Genomic DNA, 15,743 nt, shown 5'->3' on the forward strand with positions numbered 1-15,743 from the left:
CCTTGAATACATCTAACAGTAGCCTATTCCATACACCATAAAGAGAACCTGAACCTCACTTCACCAATAACAAAATCTCACCTGTGTCCATATATATTCCTTACTAACTGCGTGTTTCTATCATATCTTCTCTCCTCTGCCTATTCCTGGACTTTTGCAGGCCACAATTCCTCAATATTGTCCTGATGTCTAAGAGATAAGCTTAGGTGTTGATGGTTATTCATGACTTATTTTTCATGGTATTAACAACACCACACACTTATTTTACAAAGATGTTTTATTAACGCTTATATTTCGCTGATTTTCAACTCAGCATCATCAGAGCACAACATCACTTGTACATGCGACAGTGAATGAGTGAAACAATATAATTGCAAAAGACAAAAGATCTAAAGTCCTATTTTTGGTGCCCTCTAATGAAAAAAAAAAAAAAAACAGCTATGCAGGAGTTTTTCTTAGGATAACCATCTCCCACATTTTTGGCAAATTATCCAGAAAATTGAACAGGTTAGCTTTCCTTAAACGATGCTGCGACAACGATATCATTCCATCTTTTCTGAAATTCAAAGAAAAGTTACAATCAGCAAAGGCACATCGTATTTATCGACAGGCGAGTTTAGCGCTTCTCCAAGAACAAATTGCCGCTACTCACTTAGAGCTTAATCAGCTAAACAGCTCTATCACAGCTCAACAACAAGAACTAATCAACGTGTTAAATCCTGAAATGTGGATTGTCCTACAGCACATCTCCGAAGTTTCAGCAAAAAAAGAATTCACAAAAGTAAAAAGCAAACACCTAAAGAAATATGAACTCCTACAACAGCGCCAACACACGAAGTCCCGACTGCAACTTCGACGAGACCACGTGGTCGTGAACCTATCATTAGAAACACTCACTGAAGAAGCCAAGAACACTCTCAGTCCAGGACATAACTTTGCCATCACGCCCAAACAAATACCTAAACTAGAAATCATGATGAAAGTAGAACGAGGTATCCACGATCTTCCACCAGCAATGGCCAATGCGAATAGATATAGCAAGTATTCTAAACAAGACTAAGCCTCCAAAAAGCAATATGACACGTAAGCAAATAACTGCCCTAAAAAAGTTATATATAATAATAAAAATATTATTATTACAAAAGCCGATAAAGGAAATGCAACAGTTATCATGAATCGAGAAGAGTATAACAGAAAAATGCAAGATCTCTTATGTGACATTCCACGTATCAAATTATACGTCGAGACCCTATGATGTCCCAAAAGAAAAAAAGTCCGAAAATTACTGAAAAAAGTGACATCATGGCTCAAAGAAATCATCAGGAAAATAAAACCAATTCATGTTAAACACCCCGAATTTATGGATTACCAAAAATCCACAAAACTAATATCCCCCTACACTCCATAGTCGATAGCATAGATAGTCCCACATATAAACTGGCCCGGACTAGAGACCGCAGATATGAGAGTCCTGAGAAATATTAGGAGCATGAACAGATGGCATCAATGGCAATATCATATTAAAAATGAGGATATTAGGAAAGAACTTGACATTGTCAGCATCCAGGAATGCATTAGCAGAGCTAATCTCAGGTAGTATAGTGACTTAAACAGAATGGGCGAGGAAAGATTAGCAAAACAAGTGTTCTCTGAAAGGTTGGCAGCAAAACGACCCAGAGGAAGACCAAGATATAGGTGGATGGATACGGTACAAAGTGCCTTAGACGATAGAAATATAAGATCTGATAATGTTGGAGTCTTGACAAGTAACAGACTGATTTGGAGGAAAATTGTAGAAAGGAAGTTAGTAATGATGTAAATTTTTCATGTAGTACTATCATATCATGTACACCCCTTGAGGGTACATGTTAGGAATTTCATGATGATGATGACATAAAATGGATCAAAACTTTAAAAAACTGGAAAATTGGACAAATTTATAAAGTCACAGTACTTCAAACTATAATCCTCCCTGTTCAGCTGTACGCATAATTAGCATTATAGATTATTATTATATGGGCACCTCCATGGAGTCTGAAGACTCATCTCATGAGACCCAATCAGATGAGTCAGCAGTTAGAATTGAAGGAAGTACAGGAAGATGGTTTAATGTTAAATCTGGTGTGAAACAAGGATGTACATTATCCCCTCTGTTATTCATTATCTATATGGATCACATTATGAAGGAAAGTGGTATTAAACATGATATCAAAATTGGAGTTGTAAATCTCAGCTTTTTGCTTTATGCAGATGTTTTATACTTCTAAACATATCCACTACAAGTCTGCACGATTCCCTGACTAAGGCGAATAACTGTTGTAATAGATATAGTATGAAGGTCAGCATTAAAAAGACAAAGACAATGAAAATAGGCAGAAGCATTGAAAATATCAACTGCATTATGAATAGAGAACCTATAGAACAAGTACAACATTTCAGCTACTTAGGCATGATTATTAGTGAAGATGGTAAATTAAATATGGAAATAGACAACAGAATCAACAAAGCTGGTATTTTAGGAAGTCAACTGAATAAATTTATTTGGAATAAGAGAGAAATTAGTCAAAACACTAAATTAGCTGTATAGAAGACAGTGTTCAACCAATTTTAACTTATGGATCTGAGAGCTGGGTTAGAAGTAAAACACTTGACCAAAGACTAGAGACGTCCTGAGAAAGATTAGGGGCATGAACAGATAACATCAATGGAAATATCAAATAAAAAACGAGGGTATTCAGATCTTGACATTGTTAGCATCCAGGAATGCGCGAACAGAGCTAATCTGAGGTTGTTTGGTCAGTTAAACAGAATGGGAGAGGAAAAATTAGCTAAACAAGTGTTCTCTGCTAGGTTTGGGAAAAAAAAAGCCCCAGAGGAAGACCAAGATATAGGTGGACTGATACAGTAAAAAGTGCCTTAGAAGATAGAAATATAAGACCTGATAATTTTGAAGCCTTGAGCGATAATAGATTGATTTGGAGGAAAATTGTAGATAGGAAGTTAGTAATGATGTAAATTTTTCATGTAGTACTATCATATCATGTACACCCCTTGAGGGTAAATGTCAGGAATTTGATGATGATGATGAGAGCTCTATTCCTATCATCTGGAATTTGTCCCTCTGTCCAGGCCTTTGAACTATGCAGTGCAGCCACCGTAAGATTTTTATACCTCCATGCTTGAGCATTTCCAGTCGAATATCATCTACGGCTGCTGCCTTTCCACATTTCAGGCTTTTGATGTCTTTTTATACTTCAAGTATGAATACGTATTCCTGACTGTATGCCTGTTTATTACCACTGTGCTATCACTGCTTGTTTCATTTAGCAATTTTTCGAAGTAATTACTCCATACTTCAAGGATATCTTTTTCTCCTGTTTTCATGTCACCTTTATCATCTCTAACTCCTTTTACATCACTCTTTCCTCCATTTCTAGGCTTCTTCAACAACATCCAGAATATCTTACCACCTTCTTGATATTTATTTTCTATGTTCTTGCCAAAGTCCTCCCATGACTTTTGTTTAGCTAATTTTACACACTGTTTGGCTTTCTTACATTTGTCTCTGTATTCTCTAAGAGCACAAGCCGACTTATTTGCCAGGAAATTTTGATATGATTTCTTCTTTTCCTTCACTGCCTCTTTAACTTCCTGTGTCCATCATGGAGTCCTGAGTTTTCTATCCTTGCAGACAACCTCACCACATGCCTCTCTGGCTGAATCAATCAGGGTTTTCTTCAAGGGTTGCCAATGGATCTCCAAGGTTTGGTTCCTGTTCTCAAACTCTTTCATTTTTTCTTCAATAATCTTTGTATATGTTAGTCTACAGTTCACATCTGAGATATCAACTTTTATTCACTTTAAAACTTTCTTACATGTTATTCTTTTCAATATGAAATTCAATTTTATCCTGCTCAAGACTAAATAGTGATTGCTTCCAATTTCAAATCCTTTGTACACTCTGGTGTCCTGCACTAGGGAGAAAACATCACTATCAACAATAACATAGTCAATGAGACTTTTCTTATTTCTTGCCTCTTCTCTCCATGTTAATTTGTACACATTTTTATGTTGGAACATGGTGTTAGTAATAACCAATCCATGTCCTGAGCAGAAATTCAACAGGTATTATCCATTATTATTAGCTTTGCTCTTTTCTCCAAATTTTCCCAAAATATTTTTGTATGTCTGACAGTCATTTCCTACTCTGCTATTTAGATCCCCAACAAGGACCAACTTTTCCTTTTTCATTGTGTCAGTTGCTTTTTCTAAAGCATTAAAAAACGCCTCCACTTCTACCTTAGTAGAACCTTCTGTGGGACCACAGGCACATATAAGTCTTATTGTCCAGTTTCCCATTCTGATATTTGCCAACGTCACTCTCCTTGAGACTGCCTGCCATTCAAGAAGATTAGCCTCATATTTAGTGTTGAATACTATGGCTATTCCTTCTTTTCGTTGATTGTCATTGCCTGAATATAACATTTTGTATTTATTGCTCAGAAAGATCTCGTCAGTTTTTGCCTTTTTTGTTTCAGTCATCCATATTATGTCGATCTGGTACTTATCCAATTCCTTAGCTAGCTCGGTTTGTTTTCCATTTAGACTTCTTATGTTGACAGTACCGATCTTGAACTCTGGCAATGTTTTGTTGAGATGGGTTTTAGGATTTGTTCCAGTAAGAGACTTTTCGCTGTTTGTCCTGGCAAAAACAATGGGGGCCTTATTTAACCGGACGACATCCCAGACCACATTAAATTCTGTCATGTTCTACCATACATTTTTTATTTTGGACATTAGAAAAGCTTTTTGGTTTAAGCCAATAAGAATACAATTTGGTTGGTTAAATGCTAAATTGCCAGCTCATCCTCATTCGTTTTGTATCCAGGTAGATACCTAACAAGGTGCACCATGAGAAGCTGAGGACTGGACATTAGGTCAGAAGCCCTGATCAGTTCTCCGCATTCCTTTGTAGGCTATGTGGAGGTCTCCTCTCAGTTATATAGCTTTGATCCTTAAGCACCCCTTGCCTCCAATACAATATCATATCAATATATGATAAAAAGAAATCATAAATTCATAATGGTGACATAAAAACTTAAAGATATTCTGGATGTTAGAAGTAATTCCTCTGAGAAATTATATTCAAGTGGAATGCAAACATGAACATATATCAATACTTCAGACAGAAAAACTATTAGTAACAAATGTTGAAAAGATTAAAATAGATGAAATCTATTTTACTCTTTTCTTACTCTACTGCTAAGCATTCCAAGAAAGAATTATGAAAGTAATTCCCGAGAAAATGCTAAAAAAAATAGTTCGAGAAAATTGGAGAAGAGCAATCTTAATTTATACCAAGAATAGATTTTGACCTTACAACAAACCATCAAAAGTTATGGGAGCATACCAAAAACCCATAAGTTTTGCTGATCTTAAACATGGTGCCACATAAAAACTGTTCGAAAAACACTAAACAAATAGGGATAAACGAAATAGTTAAGCTGAAAATTGAACTACAGGATGTAAGGAAAATGGTTTAATGTTAACAATCAGGCAGGGTTATACACTGTCTCCACTGTTATTTATGATCTGCAGTCAACACTCACTATGACAAACTTGCAAGGACCACAGGAATAGTTAGTGGACAGTTCATAACAGTGACTTTCCTTTAGAATAGCATTGTGCCTATGGGACTTTTGTTATGGGAATTTGCTGTGGAAAGAGTAGACTACATTATTGAAAGAAGTATTATTCAAAGAGATGTTAAGCTTAATTCTTTATGCAAACAATATTATCTTCTTAAATAAATCTGCTATGTGTTCAGGGGTCTAAATTAATGGCCGTAACATATTTGGTAACAAATTGGTAAAACACAAACTATGAAAACAAACAAATAAACAACTGTCTAATTAGTGCATTTATAGAACAAGTCATACATTTTAGCTATTTAAGCAAATTTTTAACAAAAAGATTGCATGCCAAATATGAAAACAGATAACAGAATAATTAAGCATATAATGGGAAGTCAGTCAAAAAAATGTATATGGAACAAGACAACTAAAATATCAACATAAAAGAGCACATACACTAGAAAATGTTGGAAGCTAAAATGGCAAAAAAAAGACACAGAGAGATCAAATCAGAGAAATGACAAATCAATCAGTTTGAAAGAAAGTCTATAACAGGGAATGTTCATGAATTATTAATTCTGTTGGGCTATCAATATTATTTGGCATGCCCAGAAAATGACTAATAAATAAATGAAACAACTGAAATTTCATTTTAGATCATTTTATGCTTCTGTTAAGTCATTTAAAAGATATCTCATCTTTCTTTTTCAGTTAAACTGAATAGCATGTCACAGCCAAGTAATGTGGCTTCTTAGAAACCTGCTTAGTAGCAACAGATAATGCAGATAGAATTAACGGCAGTCACTGTAAATTGCATTTGTACTTATAGCTGATTTGCAGGATGAAAAGTGAGTTTCTGGGAGGAAAACCCTGCCACCTCTGTGCTAACTCACCTTCACTTGGTAAACCCCAATAAATGTTCTTCATGTCTTAAATGGGATTCAAACCAAGGTCTTTCCAAATAAAGGGATCACTGATACTGGCTGAGAGCTAGAAGCTCTTTAACAGATATCATAATGTAAATCTAAATAACTCACATAAAACCTAGACTTCTGTTATATGTAAATGAATTTACTTGATACAATACTATAACCATAAAAAGCTGCAATTCTTGCCAGAAACTTACCGAGATCCATATACCACACTACTGAGATCTGTAATAAAGTCTTCTGAAATTCTGAAATTACAAGTAATAATTTAATAATGACATTTATGGACTTTTAATGATAATTCATAACAAAATATGAAATGATGGAATGCAGATTACTTACTTAAGTTCTCGAAGATCATCCTTAAATACCTAAAAAATTTAAATAAGTTTATTTCTGTTTTAATTTCAATTCTTAAAGCTAAGAATTAGCAATTTATAGATGAACTTTGTGAATCTATTTCATAAACTTTACTGATGAAAAAGTAAAAATTTATCTGGATTATCAGCATAACATGTACTGGGATCGTGAGACAGTCATTGTTTAATGCATTTAATATTTATGATGTTTTTTTTTTGTTGTTTTTTTTTTACAAGAGTATCAAAAAGAAATTAAAATATAGCAGTGACAGAATTTGATGTGGAATCAGAGGCAGATGAAGGCACTTAGGATATCGAAGATGCAAATAGGCAATGGGATTATTGTGATTCTGGCAGGGGGGATATAGTGTGTGTGTGTGTGTGTGTGTGTGTATTACAAGAATGTGCAAGAGAACTGAGTACGCCACTGAGAGGCTGTTTAATTTCCCTGTGGTAAGATCCCAAGCAATTGGAAGGAAGTTCCAAGACTGGGTTAGTCAATTACAGACAAGTCAGTATCTCAAGCATGGCAGTTAAGGTAATAGAAAAGCAAGTTAAAAAGCAGAATTAAAGAATGGGTGGATAGGATTATAATACTCTATGGAAGACAGTATGGCTCTGTAAAGGGCAAGTCATGTCTTAATAATTTATTCACTTTCTATAATAAAGCGAGACTTGAGTTGGATAAAAGAAATGGCTACATGATGATAATCATTGAATGCAATGAACGCCGTGTCACCACATTCGGTTCAACAATGTTTCGACTGCATCGCAGTCGGGGGCGCTCCGTCTCATGGAGCCAGCAAAGGTTGGTCGATTGGTAGAGCCTCTGCTACTAATGGTTCAGGCAAAAAGTTAAGCAAGTTTGAGGCGCAGTTAGTAGTTGGATGGGATTAATCGTTCCAAGCTGTTGGCACACTCTCCCTCAATGAGTCTTTGGACTCCCTGGAGGTGTCAAAAAATAATAATAATAATAATAATAATACCGCTGAGCTTGCAAAGGCATTTGGCAGAATAGTATATAGAACTATTATATAAACTGGAGTAAATGGCAATGGACATGAAGCCAGTGATATGGATAACAGAGTGGCTGACAGACATGAAAGCATAGTAGGACATTAATGATACAGGAAATGATTTTAGAGGAAATATCCAGGCGTTTACTGATGATATAAAACTAGATAGGGCAATAGTTAATATAAATGACAAAGATCCAGAGGGTTAATTTAAAACAGGCTGAGTGCATGCAAAATATAATTGACATCCTCTACTTTGTCCCATTAGAACTGAGAAAGTATAAGACCATGCACTTTGGATCAATGAAACTGGAATGCATAAAATTGGGCTATGGATTTTGAGGATGATCTGGATGGGAAGTTAAAGTTCAGAAAGCATACTGCAAAAAAAAAAAAAAGTATGCAAAATAACATTGAATTACTTGGGTGTTGAACAACACACAATAAATCAGGGATAAGTATTATCCCTCTTTATAAGGCTTATATGATAACATCTGGATTATTATGCATAGGTTTGATGGCCTGGGTTCCTTTGGGAATATGGAGAGGATCCAGAGACAGTGACCAAGATAGATCTATGGTATGCTTCCCATGAGCAAAGATAGATTGAAAATATATGGGTTACAAAAATTTTTTGATAGCTTCTTTAGTAACTTATATGGTAGAAACATAAGTTACTAAAGAGATTTTTAAAAACAGGTTTAATACACAAAAAAATTTTTTAATACATGACAAGAAAGATGAGAATAAGTGATCACCTCTGGAAATTGTGTAAGGGTGCAGTTAGTAAAGGCATGAGGAGCAGATTTTTGATTGGAAAGTAGTGAATGAATGGAATAAGCTGCCAGTCAATGAATGAGTTAAAAAAGAAGTATGACAAGTATCACATGAAGGACAGTGCACATGTTTAGTGATGATTCTTGACACCATAAAGATGCCAGTGTAATAATAATAATAATAATAAATCCTCATGGCACAGCTGTTTGTGAAAATCTATTGATGGTAGATGATTTTCATTACCCAGTATAAGACCTTTCCTTTAGTGTTACACGGTGATCAGTATTCATTTTACACAAATTATGGACTCTACAATCATGTTATAAATAATTATTTTAATTACCCAATGTTCTGACCTCATCATCATCAAATTCCTGACATGTACCCTCAAGGGGTGTACAGGATATGATAGTACTACATGAAAAAAATTACATCATTATTAATTTCCTATCTACAATTTTCCTCCAAATCAGTCTGTTACTTGTTAAGACTCCAACATTATCAGATCTTATATTTCTATCGTCTAAGGCACTTTGTACCGTATCAATACACCCATATCTTGGTCTTCCTCTGGGTCGTTTTGCTGCCAACCTGGCAGAGAACACTTATTTTGCTAATCTTTCCTTACCACATTCTATTCACGTGACCATACCACCTGATATTAGCTCTGCTAATGCATTCCTGGATGCTGACAATGTCAAGTTCTTTCCTAATATCCTCATTTTTAATATGATATTGCCATTGACGCCATCTGTTCATGCTTATAATCTTTCTCAGGACTCATATCTGTGGTCTCTAGTCTTTGGTCAAGTGTTTTACTTCTGACCCAGCTCTCAGATCCATAAGTTAAAACTGGTTTGAAAACTGTCTTGTATACAGCTAATTTAGTGTTCTAATTTCTCTCTTATTCCATATGAATTTATTCAATTGACTTCCCACCATACCAGCTTTGCTGATTCTGTTGTCTATTTCTATATTTAATTTACCATCTTCAGTAAAAATCGTGCCTAAGTAGCTGAAATGTTTTACTTGTTCCACAGGTTCTCCATTCACAACACAGTTGACATTTTCAATGATTCTGCCTATTTTCATTGTCTTTGTCTTTTTATTGCTGACCTTCATACCATATCTATTACAACAGCTATTCAATTTAGTCAGAGAATCTTGCAGACTTGTAGCGGATTTATTTAGAAGTCTAACATCATCCGCACAAAGCAAAGAGCTGACATTAACATCTCCAATTTTGATATCATGTTTAATACCACTTTCCTTCATAATGTGATCCATATAGATAATGAATAACAGAGGGGATAATGTACATCCTTGTCTCACACCAGATTTAACATTAAAACATCTTCCTGTACTTCCTTCAATTCTAACTGCTGACTTACAACTCAAATAAAGACTAAGTATTGCTTGATATAATGCCCCATTGACACCATATAACTGCAGCGTATTGAATAGCTTCTCTCTTGGCACCTTGTCATATGCCTTTTCCAAATCGACAAAACTTAAATACAGATCTTTGTTATATTCCCATGCTTTCTCGACTATTTGTCGTAAAGTGAAGATCTGATCCTGACAGCCTCTATTTGGCCTGAATCCAGCTTGTTCTTCACCAAGCTTTTCTTCCACAATTCTTCTCAACCGTTTCTCAAGTATACTTGCATAGATCTTGCCAGAACACTCAGTGGGGAAATACCTCTGTAATTCTCACATGCAGTTTTATTTCCCTTTTTATATATGGGTACTATGAGAGCTCTACTCCAATCATTGGGAATTCGTCCCTCTGTCCAGGCTTTCGGAACTATGCAGTGCAGCCACTGTAAGACTCTTATACCACCATACTTCAGCATTTCTGGTCAAATATCATCTACTCCTGCTGCCTTTCCACATTTCAAGCCTTTGATGGCTTTTTCTACTTCAAGTATGGATATGTATTCCTGACTGAATGCCTGGTCAGTGTTTTTTACCACTGTGCTGTCATCACTGCTTGTTTCATTTAGCAGTTTTTCAAAGTAATTACTCCATACTTCAAGGATATCTTTTTCTCCCGTTTTCATGTCACCTTTATCATCTCTAATTCCTTTTACAGCACTCTTTCCTCCATTCCTAAGCTTCTTCAACAACCTCCAGAATATTTTGCCACCTTCTTGATATTTATTTTCTATATTCTTGCCAAAGTCCTCCCATGACTTTTGTTTAGCTAGTTTTACACAGTGTTTAGCATTCTTGCATTTGTCTCTATATTCTCTAAGAGCACAAGCTGACTTATTTGACAGGAACTTTTGATATGCTTTCTTCTTTTCCTTCACTGCCTCTTTAACTTCCTGTGTCCACCAGGGAGTTCTGATTTTTCTATCCTTGCACAGAACCTCACCACATGCCTCTCTGGCAGAATCAATCAATGTCTTCTTCAGAGTTTGCCACTGAATCTCCAAGGTTTGATTCCTGTTCTCAAACTGTTTCATTTTTTCTTCGATAATATTTGTGTATTTAAGTCTACAGTTCACATCTGAGAGCTGCTCAACTTTTATTCGCTTTAAAACTTTCTTACATGTTATTCTTTTCAATATGAAATTCAATTTTATCCTGCTCAAGACTAAATACTGATCACTTCCAATTTCAAATCCTCTGTACACTCTGGTGTCCTGCACCAGGGAGAAAACATCACTATCAACAATAACATAGTCAATGAGACTCTTCTTATTCCTAGCCTCTTCTCTCCATGTGAATTTGTGCACATTTTTATGTTGGAACATGGTGTTAGTAATAACCAGTCTATGTCCTGAGCAGAAATCCAACAGATACTTGCCATTATTATTAGCTTTGCTCTTTTCTCCAAATTTTCCCAAAATATTTTTGTATGTCTCACAATCATTTCCTACTCTGCTATTTAGATCTCAAACAAGGACCAACTTTTCATTTTTCATTGTGTCAGTTGCTTTTTCTAAAGCCTCAAAAATTTCCTCCATTTCTACCTTAGTAGAACCTTCTGTGGGACCATAGGCACAAATAAGTCTCATTGTCCAGTACCCCATTCTCATATTTGCCCGCATTACTCTACTTGAGACTGACTGCCATTCAAGAAGATTAGCCTCGTATTTTGTGTTGAATACTATGGCTACTCCTTTTCCTTGATTGTCATTACTGAATATAACATTTTGTTTATTGCTCAGAAAGATCTCACCAGTTTTGGTCTTTTTTATTTCAGTCACCTCTATTATGTCGATCTGGTACTTACCTAATTCCTCAGCTAGTTCAATTTCTTTGCCATTCAGGCTTCTTACGTTGATAGTACCGATCTTTAACTATGGTGATGTTGAGTTGGGGTTTGTTTTCAGATTTGTTCCAGTAGCTGACTTTTCGCTGTTCACCCTGGTTCCCTGGCGAAAACAATGGGGGCCTTGTTTAACCGGGCGACGCACCAGCCGGCATGAAATTTTGTCATGTTGTACCATCATTTTTTATTTTGATTTAACCAATAAGAATACAATTTGGTCGGCCAAATCCCAAACTGCCAGCCCATTCTCGTTCGTTCAGTATCCAAATAGATACCCAACAGGGTGCACCACGAGAAGGTGAGGATTGGACATTAAGTCAGAAGCCCTGGTCGGTTCTCCGCATTCCTTTAAGGCTATGTGGAGGTCTCCTCTCAGTTATACAGCTTTGACCCTTAAGCACCCCGTTCTGACCTTCATATTAATATCATCATCTAGAGCAGCGTTCTTCAACCTTTTTACACCTGCAGATCGGGGAAAATAGGAGAAATATTTCGCGGACTGTCTGATGACTAAGACAAAAACATAAACTAATGTAGATAGTATTTTATTTATTAAATCCAATGTTATGAAATTACAATTTTTTAGCTAATGCAACATCTGTTGCTGCTTAGAGGTTAGAAAATTTGATATACGTGGTATTGTTTCTGAGAGATGAAGAAATTTTTGGCGGACCGCCAGGAAATTTCCGCCAACCACAGGTTGAAGAAGAAGGATCTAGAGCAGCGATTTTCAGCTGGTGTGCTGAGAGAGAGAGAGGTCTTCAGGTGTACCGTGAGATTTATGAAAACAAATTAAATGAAAGAAATAATGTCGTAATTTGTGCATTTATTTATTAAGTCTCATTTAGTGACTGGTCTTCCCTCTTCTTGTGTGTGTAAATCAATCAAAATTAATTTTTTTGGAAGTTTATTTTTCACTTGGTTAGACTATAATAAATTTAGTTTAATCCTTTATCCAAGTGTAAGTAAACAAAGTTTCACCTGAAAATATCTTCAGGACTAAGGTAGTGCAACACCAGGCAACTCTGAGCAAAGGTGGACCAAGCTCTCATCGCTCCTTGTCTCAGTATCTCCATAATGCAAAGCATATCTCATTGTATACTGCTATGCATTAAGGGAAGGGCCAATATGGGTAGCGTCCCTTCCCTTAATGCACAGCAGTCCTGAAGATATTTTCAGGAGCAAACTTTGTTCGCGTACACTTGGATAAAGGATTAAACTAAATTTATTACAATCAAAATTAACATTATTTTTTGTCAGATGATCAAAAAAATTAAAAGAATATATTTTTAGTGTGCCGCAGAATTTTAATAATTAGTCTAGGTGTGCTGTATTATGGAAAAAGTTGAAAATCACTGATCTAGAGCACGCACGCATGCCACACACACACACACACACATATATATATATATATATATATACAAGCTAAAGTATGCTGCTATATTAAAAATACACAACACTTTGTAAAAACATCTAAGAAATCACACTGGAAAAAGATGATTTATTAGTCAGTTTTGAAGTCTCTGCCCTCTTCACAAATGTCCCAATCAATGACACAATCCTTCTATTACAGGAGAAATTCCCTCCCGATATCACAGCACTCTTGTGCATGTACTACATTTTGGCTATTTTGTGTGGTAAAACGCTTTCTACCTACAAAAAGATGGCACAGCCATGGGCTCACTATTATCTCCCCCCCCCCCCCCGCCCCCACTGCTAACTTTTACATGGAACATTTTGAGCAACGTGCTCTAGATTCCTCTCCTTTAAAACCCAAAGTCTGGCTTAGATACGTTAATGATGTTTTCACTATCTGGCCTTATGGCTGCCAGACACTAGACACTTTCCTCAGCCACCTAAACAAACAACACAAGTGCATACAATTCGTAATTGAGATTGAAAAGCAGAACACACTTCCGTTTCTAGATACACGTGTCACACGTCTTCCTTCTGGCAGTCTTTCCTTCACTGTTTACAAAAAACTAACACATGCTAGCCAATATATGCATAAACTCCTACCACCACCCAACACAAAAACTAGGGGTCATTAATATACTAAAAAACAGGGCTTTGAAAATTTGCTCCAATGAAAACAAGCACTTAAAGATGAATTAAAAGTTATCAACAATAACTTCCTAAAAAATTGTTACAGCCAAAATACTATAAACAAAATTCTGTACAAGCCTCACTTAAAAACAAAAATAAACTAGACCTACAATAAAACTATAACCATTCCATACATTAAAGGGATATCAGACAAAATAAACAGAATATAACAAAAAATACAACCTTAAAGCCCTTTAAACCTCCTACAAAATTAAAGAACTTACAACTCATCTAAGGATCCACTCTCTCCACTGGCTCACCCTAGAGTATACTGTATTCATTGCATCTGTAATTTTCCTATATTGGGGAAACAGGATGCACAATTCCTATCAGAAAAAAGGAACATAAATAACACATTAAATATAATAACTATGGTCAAGATGGTCTTCCTGACATGCCCTGAACACTTTATTACATAGAATTAGCTGGAAAAGCACATGTTGTTTACATCACACCAAAACATGGTATGAACATAAATTTAAAAAGGCCTGTGAGATTCTTATCAATTACCCTAATCTTAACATAATGATGATCTAAAAATCCCAAGAATATGGAAGGCACATATTCTACCCACTTAACTTTTCTCCCTAATAGTTAATTATAAATAGGACCATAGATAATCCAGGATCCTAAATCTAATATAACAATTGCCATGTCAAATTAGAACATCATTTTTACTATAACAAAACTATCTATATGAAAGAATGTTTCTCTGATGTTGTCTTAAATAGAATATAGCTTTAATGTAGTTTTATTTTATTTCAGTTATTTATTGTAATTTTATTTTATTTTCACTAGAGGTCAGGTCAGTAGAATAACCACTGATCAAATCATTGTCTCTTCAGCATACTGTGTGAAATGTAATTTAGCTTGTATCTATATATATACTCCAGATGATGACCTTAATATGAAGGTCGAAACGTTGGGTTAAAATAATTATTTATAACACGGGTGTAGAGTCATAATTTGTGTAAAACCACCAACCAACCTATTTACTGAAATCCTGAAGTCACTTGAAAAAGTACTATGTTTGGTTTACAGAAAAAGGCTCCAGGATATTCAGTACTGGGTACTAAAATATGCAATAGATTCATAGCTCTTGAAGTGAGAGTGACTTAAAAATGTGGGTGTTGGCAGATCAAAATATTTATACCCATTTCCCTAGGATACTGAAATTTTGCTCAAAAGTAGCTTTCTATGTGAGACATATTGGGAAGATCTAAGAACCAGAAATTCCTGAGATCAGATGATGCAAAAATTTTTAAGTTCTATTCTCTAACTAATTTATCACCAAACTTTCATTTTTGCATAGGTAGTTCTGCTGAGAGAGCAGAATGGAGTAAAGAAACAACCAAGCCACCTGAATAACATGTGACCTACTGTATACATATTTAAGTTGTAAAAATAAATTTTTATTAGAAACGCTACTATATAAAGAAACAGTTGTTTATGCATTTCCACCAGATGATGCCTTTCAGCCAATGTCTTAGTAAAAATGAATCACTTTGAGAGATAGCATTCTGTAAAAATCTACTCTCCAAAAGCAAATTCAGAGACGTATCAAATGTGAGTTTGTGTTAATGAACCACGACAATGGAGAATAATTTATGCTTGGTGTTACAGTTCAAAATACATCCTTA

The 15,743-nt window shown here is 35.4% G+C and overlaps 1 protein-coding gene across 2 annotated transcripts in view; it reads right to left on the bottom strand.

Moving 5' to 3' along the window:
- LSm-4 (COMM domain containing 5 Like Sm protein 4) overlaps window positions 1-15,743 on the bottom strand; it is a 70,775-nt gene that overhangs the window by 33,526 nt on the left and 21,506 nt on the right. For both annotated transcript variants that reach the window (XM_090395045.1, XM_090395044.1), the window contains exons 3-4: window positions 6,905-6,933; window positions 6,760-6,810 (exon numbers count right to left, since the gene is read on the bottom strand). In XM_090395045.1, coding sequence (XP_090251171.1) covers window positions 6,760-6,810; window positions 6,905-6,933 — 80 coding nt within the window. The remainder of the gene's footprint in view (window positions 1-6,759; window positions 6,811-6,904; window positions 6,934-15,743) is intronic.

The sequence above is a fragment of the Typopeltis vanoorti genome, chromosome 6 (assembly GCF_054136105.1).
Source record: "Typopeltis vanoorti isolate ZY-2024b chromosome 6, IOZ_Tvanoo_1.0, whole genome shotgun sequence".
Taxonomy (NCBI): Eukaryota; Metazoa; Arthropoda; class Arachnida; order Uropygi; family Thelyphonidae; genus Typopeltis; species Typopeltis vanoorti.